The sequence below is a fragment of the Pteronotus mesoamericanus genome, unplaced genomic scaffold (assembly GCF_021234165.1).
Source record: "Pteronotus mesoamericanus isolate MK-2021 breed Mesoamerican mustached bat unplaced genomic scaffold, CSHL_Meso_final contig_78, whole genome shotgun sequence".
NCBI lineage: Eukaryota > Metazoa > Chordata > Mammalia > Chiroptera > Mormoopidae > Pteronotus > Pteronotus mesoamericanus.
In genome coordinates, this window is record NW_026555258.1 from 448,417 (window position 1) to 463,119 (window position 14,703).

The 14,703-nt window shown below is 73.7% G+C and overlaps 1 protein-coding gene across 1 annotated transcript in view; it reads left to right on the top strand.

Moving 5' to 3' along the window:
- The window catches only part of EXD3 (exonuclease 3'-5' domain containing 3), a 37,728-nt gene extending 25,826 nt beyond the window's left edge, over nt 1-11,902 (top strand). Inside the window, 5 exon segments of the mRNA XM_054584701.1 lie at nt 9,628-9,721; nt 11,344-11,379; nt 11,620-11,657; nt 11,659-11,768; nt 11,770-11,902. Coding sequence (XP_054440676.1) covers nt 9,628-9,721; nt 11,344-11,379; nt 11,620-11,657; nt 11,659-11,768; nt 11,770-11,902 — 411 coding nt within the window.
- Nucleotides 11,903-14,703: the final 2,801 nt, after the last annotated feature.

The window sequence follows — 14,703 nt, forward strand, 5'->3', positions numbered from 1 at the left end:
GGAGGACCCACTCGTGTGTGTCCTGTCAGCCACCTGGTGGCCTTGGCGCTTCGGCCAGAGGCTGGGTCCCCGTCTCCAGGGGCGGGGCAGCCCCCCGGCACCGAGTCCCTGCCGGCCTCCGGCCCCGCCCCCCGCCCCCACCCCCCGCCCCGCTCCCCGAGCCCCTCGGTGCGGCGTCCTGGCGGACCCCAGCTCAGCCCCAGCAGCCGCTGGCACAGCCGCCCCTCTCCCGGCCCAGCATGGGGGCTGCTGCTCCCGGGGCCGGGGGGAGGCCGGAGGCCGCTGCCAGGTGGACAGCGACAAGCCCAGAAGAGGCGCCGCCCGGGCTCGGCACAGCAGCCAGGCTGGCCCCACGGGCAGCCGACCCCAGCTCATGAGCCCGTCCGGACATCAGGGGGCGCTGGCCGGCAGCGAGCGGCGCCCTCAGACTGACCCACAGAGGGCCCTGCCCTGCGGCCCGCGGCCGCGCTGGGTGCTGCTGGCTCGGGGCCGCTGCCCCGGCCTGGCCGGAGCCGCCGCCTCCCTGGAGAGGCGCCCCCCTCCCCCCGGCCCCGGCCAGGCTGAGTTTCCACTTCTTTTCCTTCTTCTGCTATTTTGGTGCCGTTCCCAGAGGGAAAACCCACTCGGCACACGAGCGTTCCCAGAGCCAGCACGGCCGCTCTCGGCGCCGGCGCATCGGGGGCACCAAGGAAGGGAGTGGGTGGGAGAGGGCCGGGGTCCGCGGCCCTGCCTCCTTTGTGCCCAGCCCGACCCCGAGCAGCGCCGCTGCGGCGGCCGGCCGGCGCCCTGGGCACTGGGACCCGAGTCCCGGGGCGCCGGCTCTGAGGACAGAGAGCCCTGGAGCCCGCCGGCCGCCCCAGGCCCCGGGCCGAGGGCAGTGGGCTCCTCCTGGAGGGCGGGGCTGGGGCCCTGAGCGGTGGCCTGAGCCTGGGCCGGTCCGTCAGGAGCGGCTGCCAAGAGGACTTTCCCAGTACCGTCCACCATGGGAAAATATTTTATCAAAGAAATTTGAGTTTAAAAAAAAAAGCCTACGCACGAACCTCTGACATGGCCCAGCGAAGCGTCTATTTCTGCTGTCCCTCCGGTCCCCTGTGCGTGGTGGGGAGTGGCCGGGGCCTGAGCGGGACACAGGGAGTGGCCCTTGGAAACAGGCACCCCAACGGGGCAGGCGCGGGGGACCCTGGGGCCGCCGCCCCCGCTGCCCACACCCAGAGCCCGGGCCTGGGGCCGCCGGGGTGCCAGGTCCCAGCCTCTTCCTGGGCCCCGAGACCTGCCTCACTCCCAGCGACCAACCCCAGACGCAGAGACAGGCAGGAAGAGGCTCATGGCGCTGACCCCACCCCTCCCCGGCCTTTGTGCCACGCGGCCCCCAGCCCGGTTCCCACACTCGGTGCCCCCGGGGTCACACAGGCACAAAGGCTGTGGGAGGGGTGGCCCGGGAGCCCTGGAGGAGGACCCCGCGCTGGAGCCGCTGGCCGGGTGGGGGTTCCAGGGGCGTCTCGGGGTCTCGGGTGGCGGGAGCCACCGGGCAGGCAGGGCTGGGGCCCAGCGTGCGGCCGACCCTGGACGCTGGCCGGGGTGACAGCCCGTGGGCAAGGCCGGGCGCCGCGTCCCGTGAGGCCGCCCAGGCCCTCCCCGTGGCCGGCGGCGCCTGTCTGCCCCTTCCCCCCAGAAGAGCCCGGGGTCTCAGCCAGTGCCCAGCCCCCGTTCCCACCCGATGGCCCTTGGGGGACTGAGGGCCTGGACCCCACGGTCCTGGGGACTCTGGGTACTGATGGCCCTGATGCGACCCCAGCCACCTCAGGAAGGGTCCTGGCCCTGCTGGGCTAGCGTGGCACCCACACCCTTCTCGCGAAGCCGGCTGCGGCTGCGCACGCGGCGCCGCAGCCCCCCATCCTGCTGTGTGCCGGCCCTGGGCCCGGCCAGGCTGAGGGGCCGTCAGCGGCATCTCTGCGCCGGTGCCGGGGACGGGTGAGCCCTCGGCCTGGTTCAAACCCGCTGTCCTCCCAGTGTCCCGTCTGTGGGGAGGGGGGAGGAAGGCCCGGCTGGCAGCGCCACTCCACTCTGACCGCGGGCTCCCCCGGGCCTTCCCGTCAGCGGCCTGGGGGCCCTCGGGTCAGGCTTCTCCAGCTGCGCCCCTGGGTGTCGACGGAAGAGGGAACACAGGTCCTGTCCACTCCCAGAAAGGGCGACAAGCTTAAAGCCAAACGCAGAGGACGCACCCACGCAGGGCCCAGGCTGCTGGCGGGGACAGGACTGTGGGCGCGCCTGCCCACCGTTGCCAGGCTTCAGCCTGTCCACGTGCACCCGCCCCGGGCCAGGCCCCCAGCCCCGGGCCAGGCCCGCAAGGGGCTGAGAACAGGCGGCTGGGCTCCCGGGGGAAGGGCAGCGCCCTGGAGCGGCGCGCCAGCAGCTCCGTGTGACTCTTCCGGGGCCGCGGCCCGTCAGGAGAACCCAGGTCCCCCTGTGCCTCTGCTCCTCGCCCCGGCCGGCCGCTGTCACAGTCTGCGCCCTCAGGCCCCCGGCCACGGAGCCATCTGGGGCCACGCGCCAGCTCCGGAACCCGCCGCTCCCAGGGCCCTGGCTACGGCCCAGCACTGGGCCATGGGGCTGCGGCGAGGGAGGCCATGCCGTGCACGGGGTGGGGGGCACGGGGGCTCAGGGCTGCAGGACTGGGGGGCCATCCGGCTGGGGGACCCCGAGGCTCGGGGTCGGGGCCAGCAACGCCCCGCAGCCTTCAAGCTAAATCCTGCGAAATTCGAGCCCCAGCGGCCCTAGATGCCGCGGGCGCTCACAGCCCTCGCTGCTTCCGCCAGGCGGAGCCGCCCACACCCTGCCCTGCCCGGGGCCTGGCTGGCCTGGGGCGGGGGGGGGGGGAGGGCACACTCTTACTCCGGAGCACGTGCAGCCCCAGAGCATGGCCGGCAGCCGCGGGCCTGGCTTGGGACAGCAGGCCGCTCCGCAGACCACTGTCTGCAGGGCCTGGGTGCAGGAGGCAGGACAGGCCAGGCAGCCGTGGCTTCCGTCTGGGGAGGGTCCTCAGCGCCACAGGCAGGGTCTGCTGGCTGCTCCGCCCACGTCCTGACAGGGCAGGGCCCGTGGAAGGTCAGCCGGTGCAGCAGGGCGCCTTGGGGGCGCGTGGCCCCCTCCCCAGCACCTTCCCCCCACCAGCTGCACAGAGTGAGACGGGGCTGGGCAGTGGGGGTTTCCCCTGCCCTCCCTTCCCAGGCCCCTTCCGAGGCAGGGGGTGGGGGGCAGAGGGCGGGGGAGCGGGGAGCAGCCGGGCTGGTGGGCCTGGGGGCCACGCTCTGGGCAGGGTGACCTGGGAGGAAGTCCCCTGCCAGCCAGGGAGGGGGAGGGGCCTCAAGAGAAGGGGCCCTGTGAAGGGCGAGGCCTGCTCAGCCAAGCCCAGCAGCCTGCCTGGAGGCGGGGGTGTAGGTTGGCAGAGGGGTTCGGCATGGGGGTCCCTCAGAAAAGTGGGGGGAGTCGGGCTCAGGAATCTTCCTCCCCCATCTGGCAAACCTGTGTGATGAGGCGCAGACGCGTGGCCTGACTCTCCCTGGGCGGGCGGGGGCCGGGGCATCTCTGCCCCTGTGCTCAGCCAGAAGCGGCCCCTCCGCACTGCCAGCCCGCACCCTGTGCCCAGCAGCCCTGGCGGCCTCCTTGGGCCCCGCCCACCACACCCTGGCTCCGCAACCCCGGACCCCCAACCCTCTGCGCCTGGCCGGCTGAGTCCCAGCGCAGAGGCTGCTTCCTCCGGGAAGTCCTCTGGCAGCCGCCTGATCTCAGGACATCGCGGCTCCGTGGGAGAGGACGTTGGGGTTTCTCGCTCCCCAGGCTGGGGACACGGGACAGGGGTGGCCCGTGGCCCTCGTGCAGCGCCGAGGGCAGCCGGCGACGGGCCCGAGCTGCAGGGTTTGCGTGCAGGGCCTGCCACCTGCCGCCTGAGCGCTCGGCCCCCCAACTTCTCCAGCGGGCCCCGCCCGACGCCGCCTCCCCGCCCCCACGGCCCTGGGCTGACGGGGTCCCCCGCCCCCCATCCCCCACCCCCCGCCCGGGCGCGGGAAGGCAGGCGGGCGGAGGGCGGCCGTTTGCTTTTGAATCTCCGCCCGGCGCCCTGAGTGGCCCTTTCAAAGGCCGGCGGGGGCGGGGGCCGTTCCCAGGCGCGCCCCGCCCTCTCCGCCCGCCCTGCCCCCGCTTTCCCACGCGGCCCGGCCGCCGGCGGGTTCTCACGGCCGCCGCCCCTCCCCCGCCTGGGAACGGCCGCTGCGCGGGGTGCCCGGAGCCCCGGCCTGGGGGCGCCTCCAGGGCTCCGGGGGAGCGGGGGCGGGGCGGCGACACGCCGTTGGGGGGCGCTCGAGGCCACGTGGGGGGGTTGTGCCGCCGGGGGAGGGGGCTGCCCTCGGCCGCAGGGTACGCGGTGCCCGCTGACCTGGGGCCTGAGATCAGAGGCTTCTTCTAGCCCAGATTCTGTTTGATTGAACCCAGGACAGGTGGTTGCCCCTACCCCGCCTCACGGAGGACCCCAGGGGGTCGCAGACAGGCCCGCCTTGGGTACCGGGCGCCCGGGTCGGCCTCTGGCCGCGAGGTTCCTCCTGCAGAGCCTGGAAGTCCAGGCTCCACAAATACAAGTGCGACCGGCTGGACGCGAACCTGGGCGCCGTCCCCCAGGTTCGGAAATTCACACGCAGGGCTCGTGCTCTTCCCCAGCGGCCAAGCCGCCCTGGGCGGAGCCCAGGAGCCGCGTCCAGGCCCGGCGACGGCCCTCGGCCTGCCTCGCGGGTCGCCCAGCCCACCCAAGCCAGCAGCATGGGGAGGTCTCCACCCTCAGGCCGGCCGGGTAACCCCGGCTGGGCTGTCGGTCCCGCTGACCCCACGCAGGGTGTCCGTCCATCCGGGTCCTAAGGGGGCCCTGGGCCGTGGGTGGCCCAGTTGGAGTGAGGCTTGGGGGTCACAGGGTGGGGTGTGGGCGCTAAGTGGGAGGCCCTGCGGCGTGTGCTGTTTGAGGCCACCCCCGGGACTCAGACCTGCAGCCCCAAGGGAAGGGGCTGAGCCCCTCCTCGGGGTCCCTGGCGGGAGTGACCGGGCAGGCCCCGTTCTGTCCATGCCTGTCCTGCGCGAGGCAGCTGAGACGGGGCTCCCCTCCCCTGCCAGCCCCCCTTTTCTCCCTTAAAATCAGAGGGGCCAGCACAGCGCGCTCCAGCCGTGGCCGCTGGGGGCCCTGCAGCTGTGTCCGGCCTCCCTCAGCCCCTTGCAGGAGCGTCCTAGGTCTCGGCAGGGGCCCCCCTTCCGGAAAGCTTGAGGCAGGGCTGGCGGCCCCCCTGCCCCACGGCAGGCGTGGACCCAGCGGGGGCGGGGAGAGGCTCAGGGCACCCCGTGAGGCCGAGGTGCAGGCGCGGGTGCCGGCCTGGTGAGGCTGCATCAGCGCCGAGCTACCCCGGCTGGGAGAGCCCCAAAACTCAGGGTCCTCTCCCCAGCTGCTCGCAGAGGCGGCTGTTAGGGCTCCTCGCACCCCGAAAGTGGAGCCCCAGAACACACCCCCCTCGCTGCCCGCGGGTGCGCCCAGGCGCCTGTGCAGGCTGCTCGCACCAACGTGGTCAGGGGACACGGGGAGCCGGGGAGCCACGGGTGCTCCCACGCTCACCACAGACGCGCGCTCGGCGGCTGGGGGCGCTGCGCTGCTCGCCCTTTGGCGCTCACGGTAGCGGGGAGGCCTGCCTGCCGGGCACCTGCTCCTGGCCACCGGCCCAGATGCCCTCTCGGAGACTCCCCGGCCCCAGGGCCCGGGCCCTGCCCCCCAGGGGACCTACGCTGTGCAGACAGTGCCTGAGGCCCATCCCCCACTCTGCTGTGCAGACATTGTCCGGGCCCCTACAAAGGCGAAGGGGCTGGGCTGGGGGGAGGGGCCGCCCTCCCAGGTCTCGGGCTGAGGGCGAGGCCAGGGCTGGGCCCCGTCCCGCTCCACAGGGACAGGAGAGTGGCCAGCGCACCCTCCCCAGCCCGGAGCCGCCCCATGGGCTCCGCCGGGCCGGCCAGCCACCTTGGCGAGAGGCTGCAGGCTTCCTGCCTCCATGCTGGCCTCCCTGGTCTGCAGTGGAAACCAGGCCAAATGGGGAGGGGCAGCGCCCGGCGCTGGGGCCAGCGGGGTCTTCGTGGGCAAAGGCGGGGGCGCCTGTCATGGAGGAGGCTCCTGGGCCCCTCACCTTCGGGAGCCGGCGCCACACAAGTTGCTCCCGGGACAGGGACTCAGCTCGCAGGAGTGAGGTGGGCCTGGGCCGCGGGCTCCTAATTGCTTCCTCCTGCTGGGCCCGCCCCGTCCAGCGAGGTGTCAGGCCACGGCTCCAGGCTGGGCCTCCACCCCAGCCCTGCGTCCCCACGTCCCCGCACCATTTGTCGGGGCGTCTCTGGGGAGGGCGCGGTGCTCCGCCGGGACCCTTGGGCGCCGTGCGCCCTGGGGACCGGGGCACTGGTGTCCTGAAGCTGAGCCCGGCTGGTGTCTCCCGTGTGCCTGACCCAAGTATCTGAGACTCTGCTCACAGAAGGTGCTGGAAGCCACCCGCGGCCGTGCTGGGGTGCGTGGGGGTTCTCTTCTGCCCCTGCCCGGTGCCCCGAGCCGCATGCATCACACCCTGCCCGCGGCCCTCACCCCAGAGGCAGCCGGGGGCCCGAGCCGTTTGCGCGGCCCACGGTGGGGAGGGCCTCGGGCTCTGGGAGGGGCATGGAAGGGCCCCCACAGCCGCCCCCAGCTCGCCCACCACGTCCTTCAGGCCCGCCCCCCGACCTGGCACCGGCTCCAGTGTCGGCCTGTGCACCGCCGGCACCCGGGCAGCTGGAAACAGACTGTCGGGGGCGCAGCCCTGGGCAGATGCAGGGGCCCCGCCCTCGCTCAGCTCCGGCTCGTTGGCCGGTCCCCAGGAAGCGGGCGCTGAGGTGTGGCCCTCGGCACCTGGGAACTCCAGCTTCTGGCCGCCCAAGTCGCAGCCTCTGAGGAAGGGCAGGTGCGCCGGGGGCCTGCTGTGGCCCCTCCTCAAACCCCCTCCCCGCCCAGCGAGGCCCAGCGCCCAGGGAGGCGGTTGGAGCAGCCGGCCGAGGCGCAGGGGCTGCACGGGGGCACTGCCGGGTCAGGCCTGCCTGGCTGCGGGTCCCCGGGCCCCACCAGACCCCGAAACCAGCCCCTGGGGGCGGCCCTGCTTCCGGGAAGCAGCCTCTCGCCTTGGGCACCTGCCCCTGCCCAGGGCTGTCCCTGGGCCGCCCTGAGTCAGGCTGCACGGCGGGCGGCGGCTCCCAGCAGCCTTGGGAGCCGTGGGAACCAGGCGGACCCCTGGGACCGGGGAGCCAGGAGCCTTCCCAGCCCCTCCTGCCCGCCCCGACTCACCTGGCCCCGCCCTCCCAGCCAGGATCTGGGGGCGGCGGCCAGCCCTGCCCTCAGGCTCCCTCGCTGGATGGGGGTGTGCAGAGGTGGGGGAGGAGCCGAGGCTCCTGTCCCGGCCCCGGGCCCGCGCCAGTCTCGGCCAGGCCCGCGGGCATCCCAAGGTCAGGGTCTGTGCGGCCACCCAGGGCGTGGGCAGGGCCCAGGAGTCACCCGCACGTGCCCTTGGCTGGGGGGCCGTGTGAGGACAAGGACACTCTGTGGGCGCCTGGCCAGCCGAGGGCCCTGCGACTGAGCAAGTCACTCCGCACCTTGGAAGGCTTTTTTCTTCAAAAGGGGAGGCCAGAGGTGCTGCCGCCCCCTCGGTGTCAGAGAGGGGCCCGTGGGACGTGCCGAACCGTGGGCGGGCGGGCGCTCGGCGGGAGCCCCACTGGGCAGGGCCACGGCCTCCCCCGAGGGTGGCCGCTGGCAGAGGCGGCCGGACCAGCGTGGATGGGAGGCGGATGGGGAAGCCCTGGGCGCCAGGCCCTCCTGCGGACGGGAAACGGGGCAGAGGGCGGGCGGGGAACCGGCTTTTCCAGCCCCAGGGCGGGGGGTGGGGGAGGGCAGGCTGCTCAGGGCCCATCCGGGTGACAGTGGCAGCGGCCATGGGAAAACCGGCGCTGGTGGTTCCCGAGGGTGTGGCCAGGCCCCTGTGGATGGCATCGGGCGTGCGTCTCTGTGCCGTGACTCAGCGTGAGCTGGCGGCCACGCCCCGGTGTGCTCACCGGCCCTGGTCCTGGGAAGGGAGAGGACCCTCACCCTCACAGAGGGCCCCGCCCCACCCTCCGCGGCGGCTCGGTCCCGCCCACCCCACGCCTGCGGCACTGCCCCCCTCAGGTGGCTGGACAGGGCCGAAGGGGCCCCCAGGGCGGGCGGCCCAGGGCTGCAGCGCGGCTGAACCCGGGGCGACCGCGGGCCAGCCCTGCAGCCAGGACCTTGTCTCACCCCCGGCCCCGGGGGCCCCCTCACCTGTGTGCAGCCAGCGGAGCAGGACCCGCGGCAGCCTCCCTGTGCCAGAGGCTGGCAGAGCGGGTGGCGGGGGCCCCTGAGGGGTTAGGGAGGGTTCTGCCTTGGGACCGGCTGTCCCGGCCACCGCCCCACCCACCCTCACCCCCGGGCCCAGCCCCCGGCCAGCTGCAGCGCTGGAGCCGGAGCGGTGAGGCCGCAGGTGGAGCTCAAGGTGTCCAGGTGTTGAAAGGCCCATGGGAAAAGGGCGTGGGGGGGGCCGGGCAGGTGCGGTGCCAGCTGGGCTCACCCCGCAGCTCCCGGGGCCTGAGGCCACCGCCTCCCCCAGAGACATGTCATCCAGGCCACTTGCTCGGCGCATGGCGGGGGCGGGGGGCACAGGGAGTGATCACAGAGGGGGCCTCATCCCTCCTGTGGCTCAGGAACCACCGTCCCCGACCCCGCACGGACGCTGCCCTGAGCTCCCCCTCCTCTCCCAAGCTGATCCGATGTCCCACGTCCGGAAAGGCCGTGACCAGCGACCAGCACCTGCAGCTCCGGGGAACCTGCGGATACCTGCCTGGAAGCTGGGTCTCGGCGGACCCAGGCCGCCCCGTTCCCTGGGCCCCCGCACCCTGTCACCCCAGGGAACCCCGGCCAGGCAGCGGCGTCATGGAGCGGGCCCGGACGGCTGCCTTGGGAGGGCAGGGTGGACCCCGGCCTTGTCAACGCCCCAGAGTCCAGAAGAGCAGCGGGGCCGAGCCGAGCACCCCGGGGCCGCTGCACATCCTGAACGAGGTGCCCTGCACGGCAGCCACGTGGCCGCGCCCCGACGGCTTACGGACCTGGCGCCCAGCCCCGGAGGCCGCATGGGCAGGCGCGGACCCCGGAGGGGCCTGGCTCTCCCCACCGGGCTGCAGGCCGCGCCCCCCGCCCCCGTGGCCCTGGGGTGCTGAGAGAGGCTGGGGGCGGCCAGGCCTGGCTGCGCCCTTGCTGGCCCTGAGCCGCAGAGGACGGCCAGGCCGCCAGCCATTCCCTGGTTCCCTGCAGGGTCTCAGGCTGGAGGAGGCCGCTCAGGGCCCACCAGGTGCCGCTGCCGCTGGGGAGGGCTCCCCGAAGTGGCACCCCTGAAGCCCTGTGGGGAGGAGGAGGGAGATGCTGTCGGACTCAGTGACACACCCTGGCCAGACCCAGAGCCGCCAGGCGCTCGGGGCTGAGGCGGGGGCGGGGGGCGGGGGGCCTGCCTCCTCTCCGCGCCCCTCTGCCCCCAGGCCCGCAGCTGCGACCAGGCCCTGAAGGTGTCTGAGGACACGAGGCAGCAGCTCCTGTGGCTCAGCGGCCGCCAGGAAGGCCCCCGCCACCGAGGTGAGGGCACCAGCCAGGGGCCGGGCCCGGGTGTGGGGCGCGTGGACAGCAGCTCCGGGCTCCCCTGCGGGGGCTGCAGACCGGGGCACGGGTCGGGGCGGAGCCCGCGCTCCCCTTGGTGTGTTGCGCGGCCGCGCGTGCAGGGGACGGCGAGGCCGTGGCGGCGGGGCCCCCCCCAGGCCGTGGACCCCCGTCTCTCTCCAGGGGGTCCTGCTCGGCTGCCGCCCAGCCTGCCCCGAGCGTGGGGCACACGTGAACACTGGCGCATGCGCCCACGTGCACACGCACCGCCCCCTCGCACGCTCACGCGCCAGTGACGCTCGGCAGTCTGAACATGGCCGCACCTGGGCAGACAGGACGGAGGGCCAGCCCCGGGTGTCCGTCCACCACCGGGAAAGGCCCTACCCGGGACGCAGTCTCGGTTTCCCTTCCTGTGAAACTAGGAGGAGGAGGGTTCAGGACCCCCAAAGACCGTGCGGTTGCCGGCCGCGGCAGTGGGCGTGCCCTGCCGTGGGACCCGCTGCTTCCCCCGCTCCCCCCCCGCCCGCCGCCCGAAGGAGCCCAGCGGGGGGCGATGCAGGGCGCCTCCCCAGGGGAGGCCGGGGCAGGGTGCATAAAGGGCACCTGCGGGTCCTCTAGCGGGGTCACCATGCGGCCAAGGTATCTCTCCACGGAGCTGAGGCTCCCTCCCAGCGGCCCCCGTCCTTCCCGCCTGCCCCGAGGTCCGGGCCAGTGCAGGGGTCCCCCTGCGCAGCGGGCGAGCCGCCTCGACAGCCCGCGTGCAGCCCCGGACAGCTCCCCACTCGGGCAGTGCCGTCCACAGGGGCCGCGAGGCTGCCTGGGCCCCGTGCCCTCCCCAGAGGCTCTCGGTGGTCCTGGGCGGGCGCGGCTCCCCTGCCGGCGGTCTGGTGTCTCGGAAGCCGCCCGGAAAGGGCTGGGGACAGACGGGCTGGGTGGCAGCGGGGAGGCCAGATGGGGGTCGCGGCCTCACTGGGCTCCGAGGAGGCGGTGGGCTGAGGCGCGGCGCCCTCCACGCAGAGCCCGGCTGCAGCCAGTCTGCAGGGAGGTTTGCCGAGCAAATTACAGGGCCAGCAGGACGGGTGGGGGGGGGCCCACTTCTCCCACCTGCTGGACGGGGCTCCTCGGCCGCCCTGCCTCCAGCCCTGCCCTTGCCCCCCCAGCCCCGGGCGGCCTGGCCGGCTCCTTGTGCTCTCGGTGGAGGGCGGGGGGCGCGGAACAGGCCTCCCAGGGTCTCTCCCCGCACTCTGAGCCCCAGCCGGTCCCCTGGGTCCCCGCCCGCCCTGGTACTGGCTGGCTGTGCAACAGGCTCCTTGGCAATCGGCTTATCTGCTCATCGCCGCCGCCGGGCCGCCCCGCCCCCGCCCTCCTGCCCGTTCTCAGGCCCCCAAGTGCCCTAATCGGCCGATCTTGCGTCCAGAACATGTTTCCCAAGGACCTTTGAGTCCCAAGAACGTTCCAAGGTGTGAGTTCCCGTGGGAGGGGACTGAGCTGGCACGGAAGCCCCTCCGGCCCCTGCCCTTTGCCCTCTCCGCGGGGGGTGGGGGAGAGGCTGGGGCTGCAGGGCCCTGTCCTCAGGAGACCCTAACGCCCTTGATTGACAGGTGACGAGGCCCAGATCGAGGACACGCAGGAGCCAGGTGAGCACGGGGCGGCCCACGGGGGACACACAGGGCCCCGGCACCCAGCATCCTGAGACGGGGTTTGGGTCCTGGCCCAGCAGTGGAGGAGGAGGCGGTCCCCTGGGGGCGGGGCAGTGGGCAGTGGCAGAGAGGGGGTCGCTGGAGGGCACGAGGCTCAGGGCCCGGGCGGGGAGACCGGGAAGGGGCGTGCGGGAGGCCTGGGGCCTCAGCGTGCCGCTCGCCCCGGTCCGGGCTCAGCCCCCGAGGAGACGCCCGGGGGCCGCACCTATGACGCCCCCGTGCCTCTGGCTGGAGGGGGCCGACCTGCGGGCCTGCGTCCCCGCCACGCTGGGCAGCGGCACATGGCTGCAGCTGGCGGGGGTCCCGGAGGGCGTGCTGTGGCAGCCGGGGCTGCGGCAAGGTCTTCTGGGAGGGCTCCCACCGGGGCCGGGTGGCCTCGCAGTTCCGCGAGGTCCTGGACAGCGTCCCCTGCTCCCGCGAGCCCGGCCCGGCTCCCAGCCCTGCCAGCAGCCCCTCCTGAAGACGTCCCAGGCCCCGCTGGCCCCATTGTGACAATAAAAGTGGAAATGGCCCCACCTGCGTGGGCTGTGGCTGCGGACCGGTCCGTGCGCATCGCGCGTCACACACACCTGAGACGCACAGCCGTGGGGCGAAGGCGCGGGCTCCCGCCCGGTCGGGCCACTGGGCCCCGGCCTGAGCTGAGAGCGGCCCCGCACTCAGGGGCGCGGCCGACGGGAGGCGGGAAGGGCGCCTCAGGGGAGGAGAGGTCTGGGTCGAGGCCTGGGGCCTCCACCTCCAAGGAGCTGGATGCGTGGATCCTGGGGGCAGGGCCCCTCAGGCCAGGTCGGGGGTCTTGCTGGGGAAGGGGCCCCAGCCCAGCCCAGCCCGGTGCATGAAGCAAGGCAGCCGCCCTCCACCTGCGGCCCTGACCCCTCGCCCGCTCCCTCACCCCTGCCCAGCGCTGGCGGCCTCCTCTTGGGAGACAAACCGGCAACCACGTTACAGGACAGCGGCCCACACCCAGGCGTGGCCACACCTCTGTCCTCGCACCTGCTGTGCCCGCTCTGGTCCACGGCTGGCCTCACGGAAGGCCCGCGGCGCCAGTGCCAGCCGTGGTCGGCGGGGCCGCGGGGAAGGGGCCCATGGGCAGAGGCCTGGTCCCAGCCCTCGTTCTGCCCCGCCCACCTCCTCCGGCTCACCCCCCAGGAATGCACCCCTCCCACACTCACATCCCTTCCTGCCCTCGCAGCCTGGAGCGGAAATGGCTCCGATTTGGCGGAGGAGCCCAGGCGGAAGCTCACGGTGTCGGGGGCCGGGGCCTGTGCAGGGTGCACCTGCAGGTCCAGGCCGGGCCCGCCCCTGCCCCGGGCTCCTGGCCACACCCGGGCTGGCCATTGCCCCCTCCGCCGTCCAGAGATGCAGCCCTAGTGGGGGGCCCGGCTGGGGAGTGTGCACCAGGCTGGGGCTTGTGTAGGGGGCGCACGGGCGTCTACACGCCCACGTCCCTTCCTTTCCCTTGGAGCACCTGCCCGCCGACGGGCGCTGGCCCACGTTGCCCCGGGGCCGCGCGGAGGGCCAGGCTCCACTCTGCCGCTTGGAGAGGAAGCGGGCGACCCTGGCCGTCCTGCTGCCCGTAGTGCCTGCTGCGCTGCGGGTCAGGTGGGGCTGCCAGGGTGAGCGGGCGAGCTGGGCCCCCCGGGACCCTCGGCAGCTGGGGTGCAGCCTGCAGGAGCAGCAGCCCTGGGCTGTGTCCTGTCCCGGGGAGGCAGCGCGACCGCACTGCTTCCCAGGGAGGGTTAAAGGAAGCGACGGGGGTGCCCGGCCCACTTCCCAGCACAGCTGCTTCCTGGAGGCTCCGCTGACCTGAGGCCCTGGCATTGCAGCCAGGCCTGGACAGACAGACACCAGAGCTGGGAGAGGCCAGGGACCACAGGCTCAGGGACAGGAGGCCATGCGTCCTTCCCATCCCCCCAGCAGGCCCAGCCCCAACCTCCCACGTTCCCCTTCCACTCTTTGACAACTGTCGGAAGAGGAGAGAGCGCTGACCGGGGACACTCCCGCGCGGCCCAGCCTGCCTCGCGCCTCCCCAGCCCTCTGCTGCCCGGACCGGCCGTGGTCCTCCAGGACACGCTGAGGCGGTCGCGCTTGCGGCCAGCCTGCCCTGGCTCTGGGGCCCCCCCACCCAGGTCCTGAGCCTGCCCCAGCCCGGGGACCCCCTTGGCCCCTTCCCGCGCCGGGGTCAGACTCCAGGCCGACAGGGCAGGCTGCGGCCCGGGTGCCAAGCGGAGCCTGCGCGGCCAGCCGGGCGGGCAGGAGCCGCCGCAATTGTCTGCTGCAGTTCCTGCCCCGGGCGTCCTTCCTGCGCACTGGCCGCGCTGGCCGGCTGAGTGTTTGTTATTTGATCTGTATCCTTGCTCGGCCCTTCTACCAGGTGTCTGGGCTGCTGGGAAGAAATCCTCTCCTCTTTCCCACGCTCCCCGACACATTTTAATGAATTAGCTGGAAGCCCCGCCCCCACTGCCCGCCGGCCCGCTCGCCTCCCTCCCCTGCCCAGCGCCTTTAAGGTGGCCGCAGGCCTCGGCTCCGCGTTAGCCAGCCCCCCCCCCGGGGGCGCGGTCCTACCCCCTGCACCCCCTCCTACCCAGACCTTCCCAGCCCAGGTCCACGTTGCTCCCTAACCTGCCCCCCGCCCGCTGCCCTGAGCCTCCAAAGAAAGTGGGTCCCCAGAGGGAGGAGGTTCCTCTAGTGGACGCCGGCCTCCGCCTTGGGCCCCCCGGAGGACAGGGTCCAGCCCAGTGGTCAGAGTCGGGTCTGCGCGCCCAGGCCCGCGGTGCAGGCTTCTCCTCCAGAGCCCGTGAACCCCACACACTCACTCACACACACACACCCCCCCCCCGCCATGAGCACGCGCGCTGCTCACACCGGGAGGCTTCTCAGAGCCCCGCCCTCTGCCACCGAGGTCTCTGGAACAAATGTCCTCCTTTTGGGTGTGTCCTTGAGCAGACACCCCGGACGTGTGCGTCGGGAGCCGGGGCTGCACACGCTCTGCGCTGACACACGGGGTGTGGACTAGCGGGACTCGGAGCGGAAGGACAGGGAAGGAGCATGTGCCCGGCGGCCCCCCAGGGCGGCGTGGCGGTCACCTGAGCCCACAGAGGAGCAGCTGGGCGAGGGGGCGAGGGGGGCCCCACAGCAGCCACAGGCCCAGATGCGCCCGTCCGGCCTGTGTCCCGACACACGCTGGGCGGGGCGGCTGCCGGCCGCAGGCTGGGCTCCCGTGGCCACTCCGACCGCATGGTCCCTGCCGGGGGCGCCTGAGCT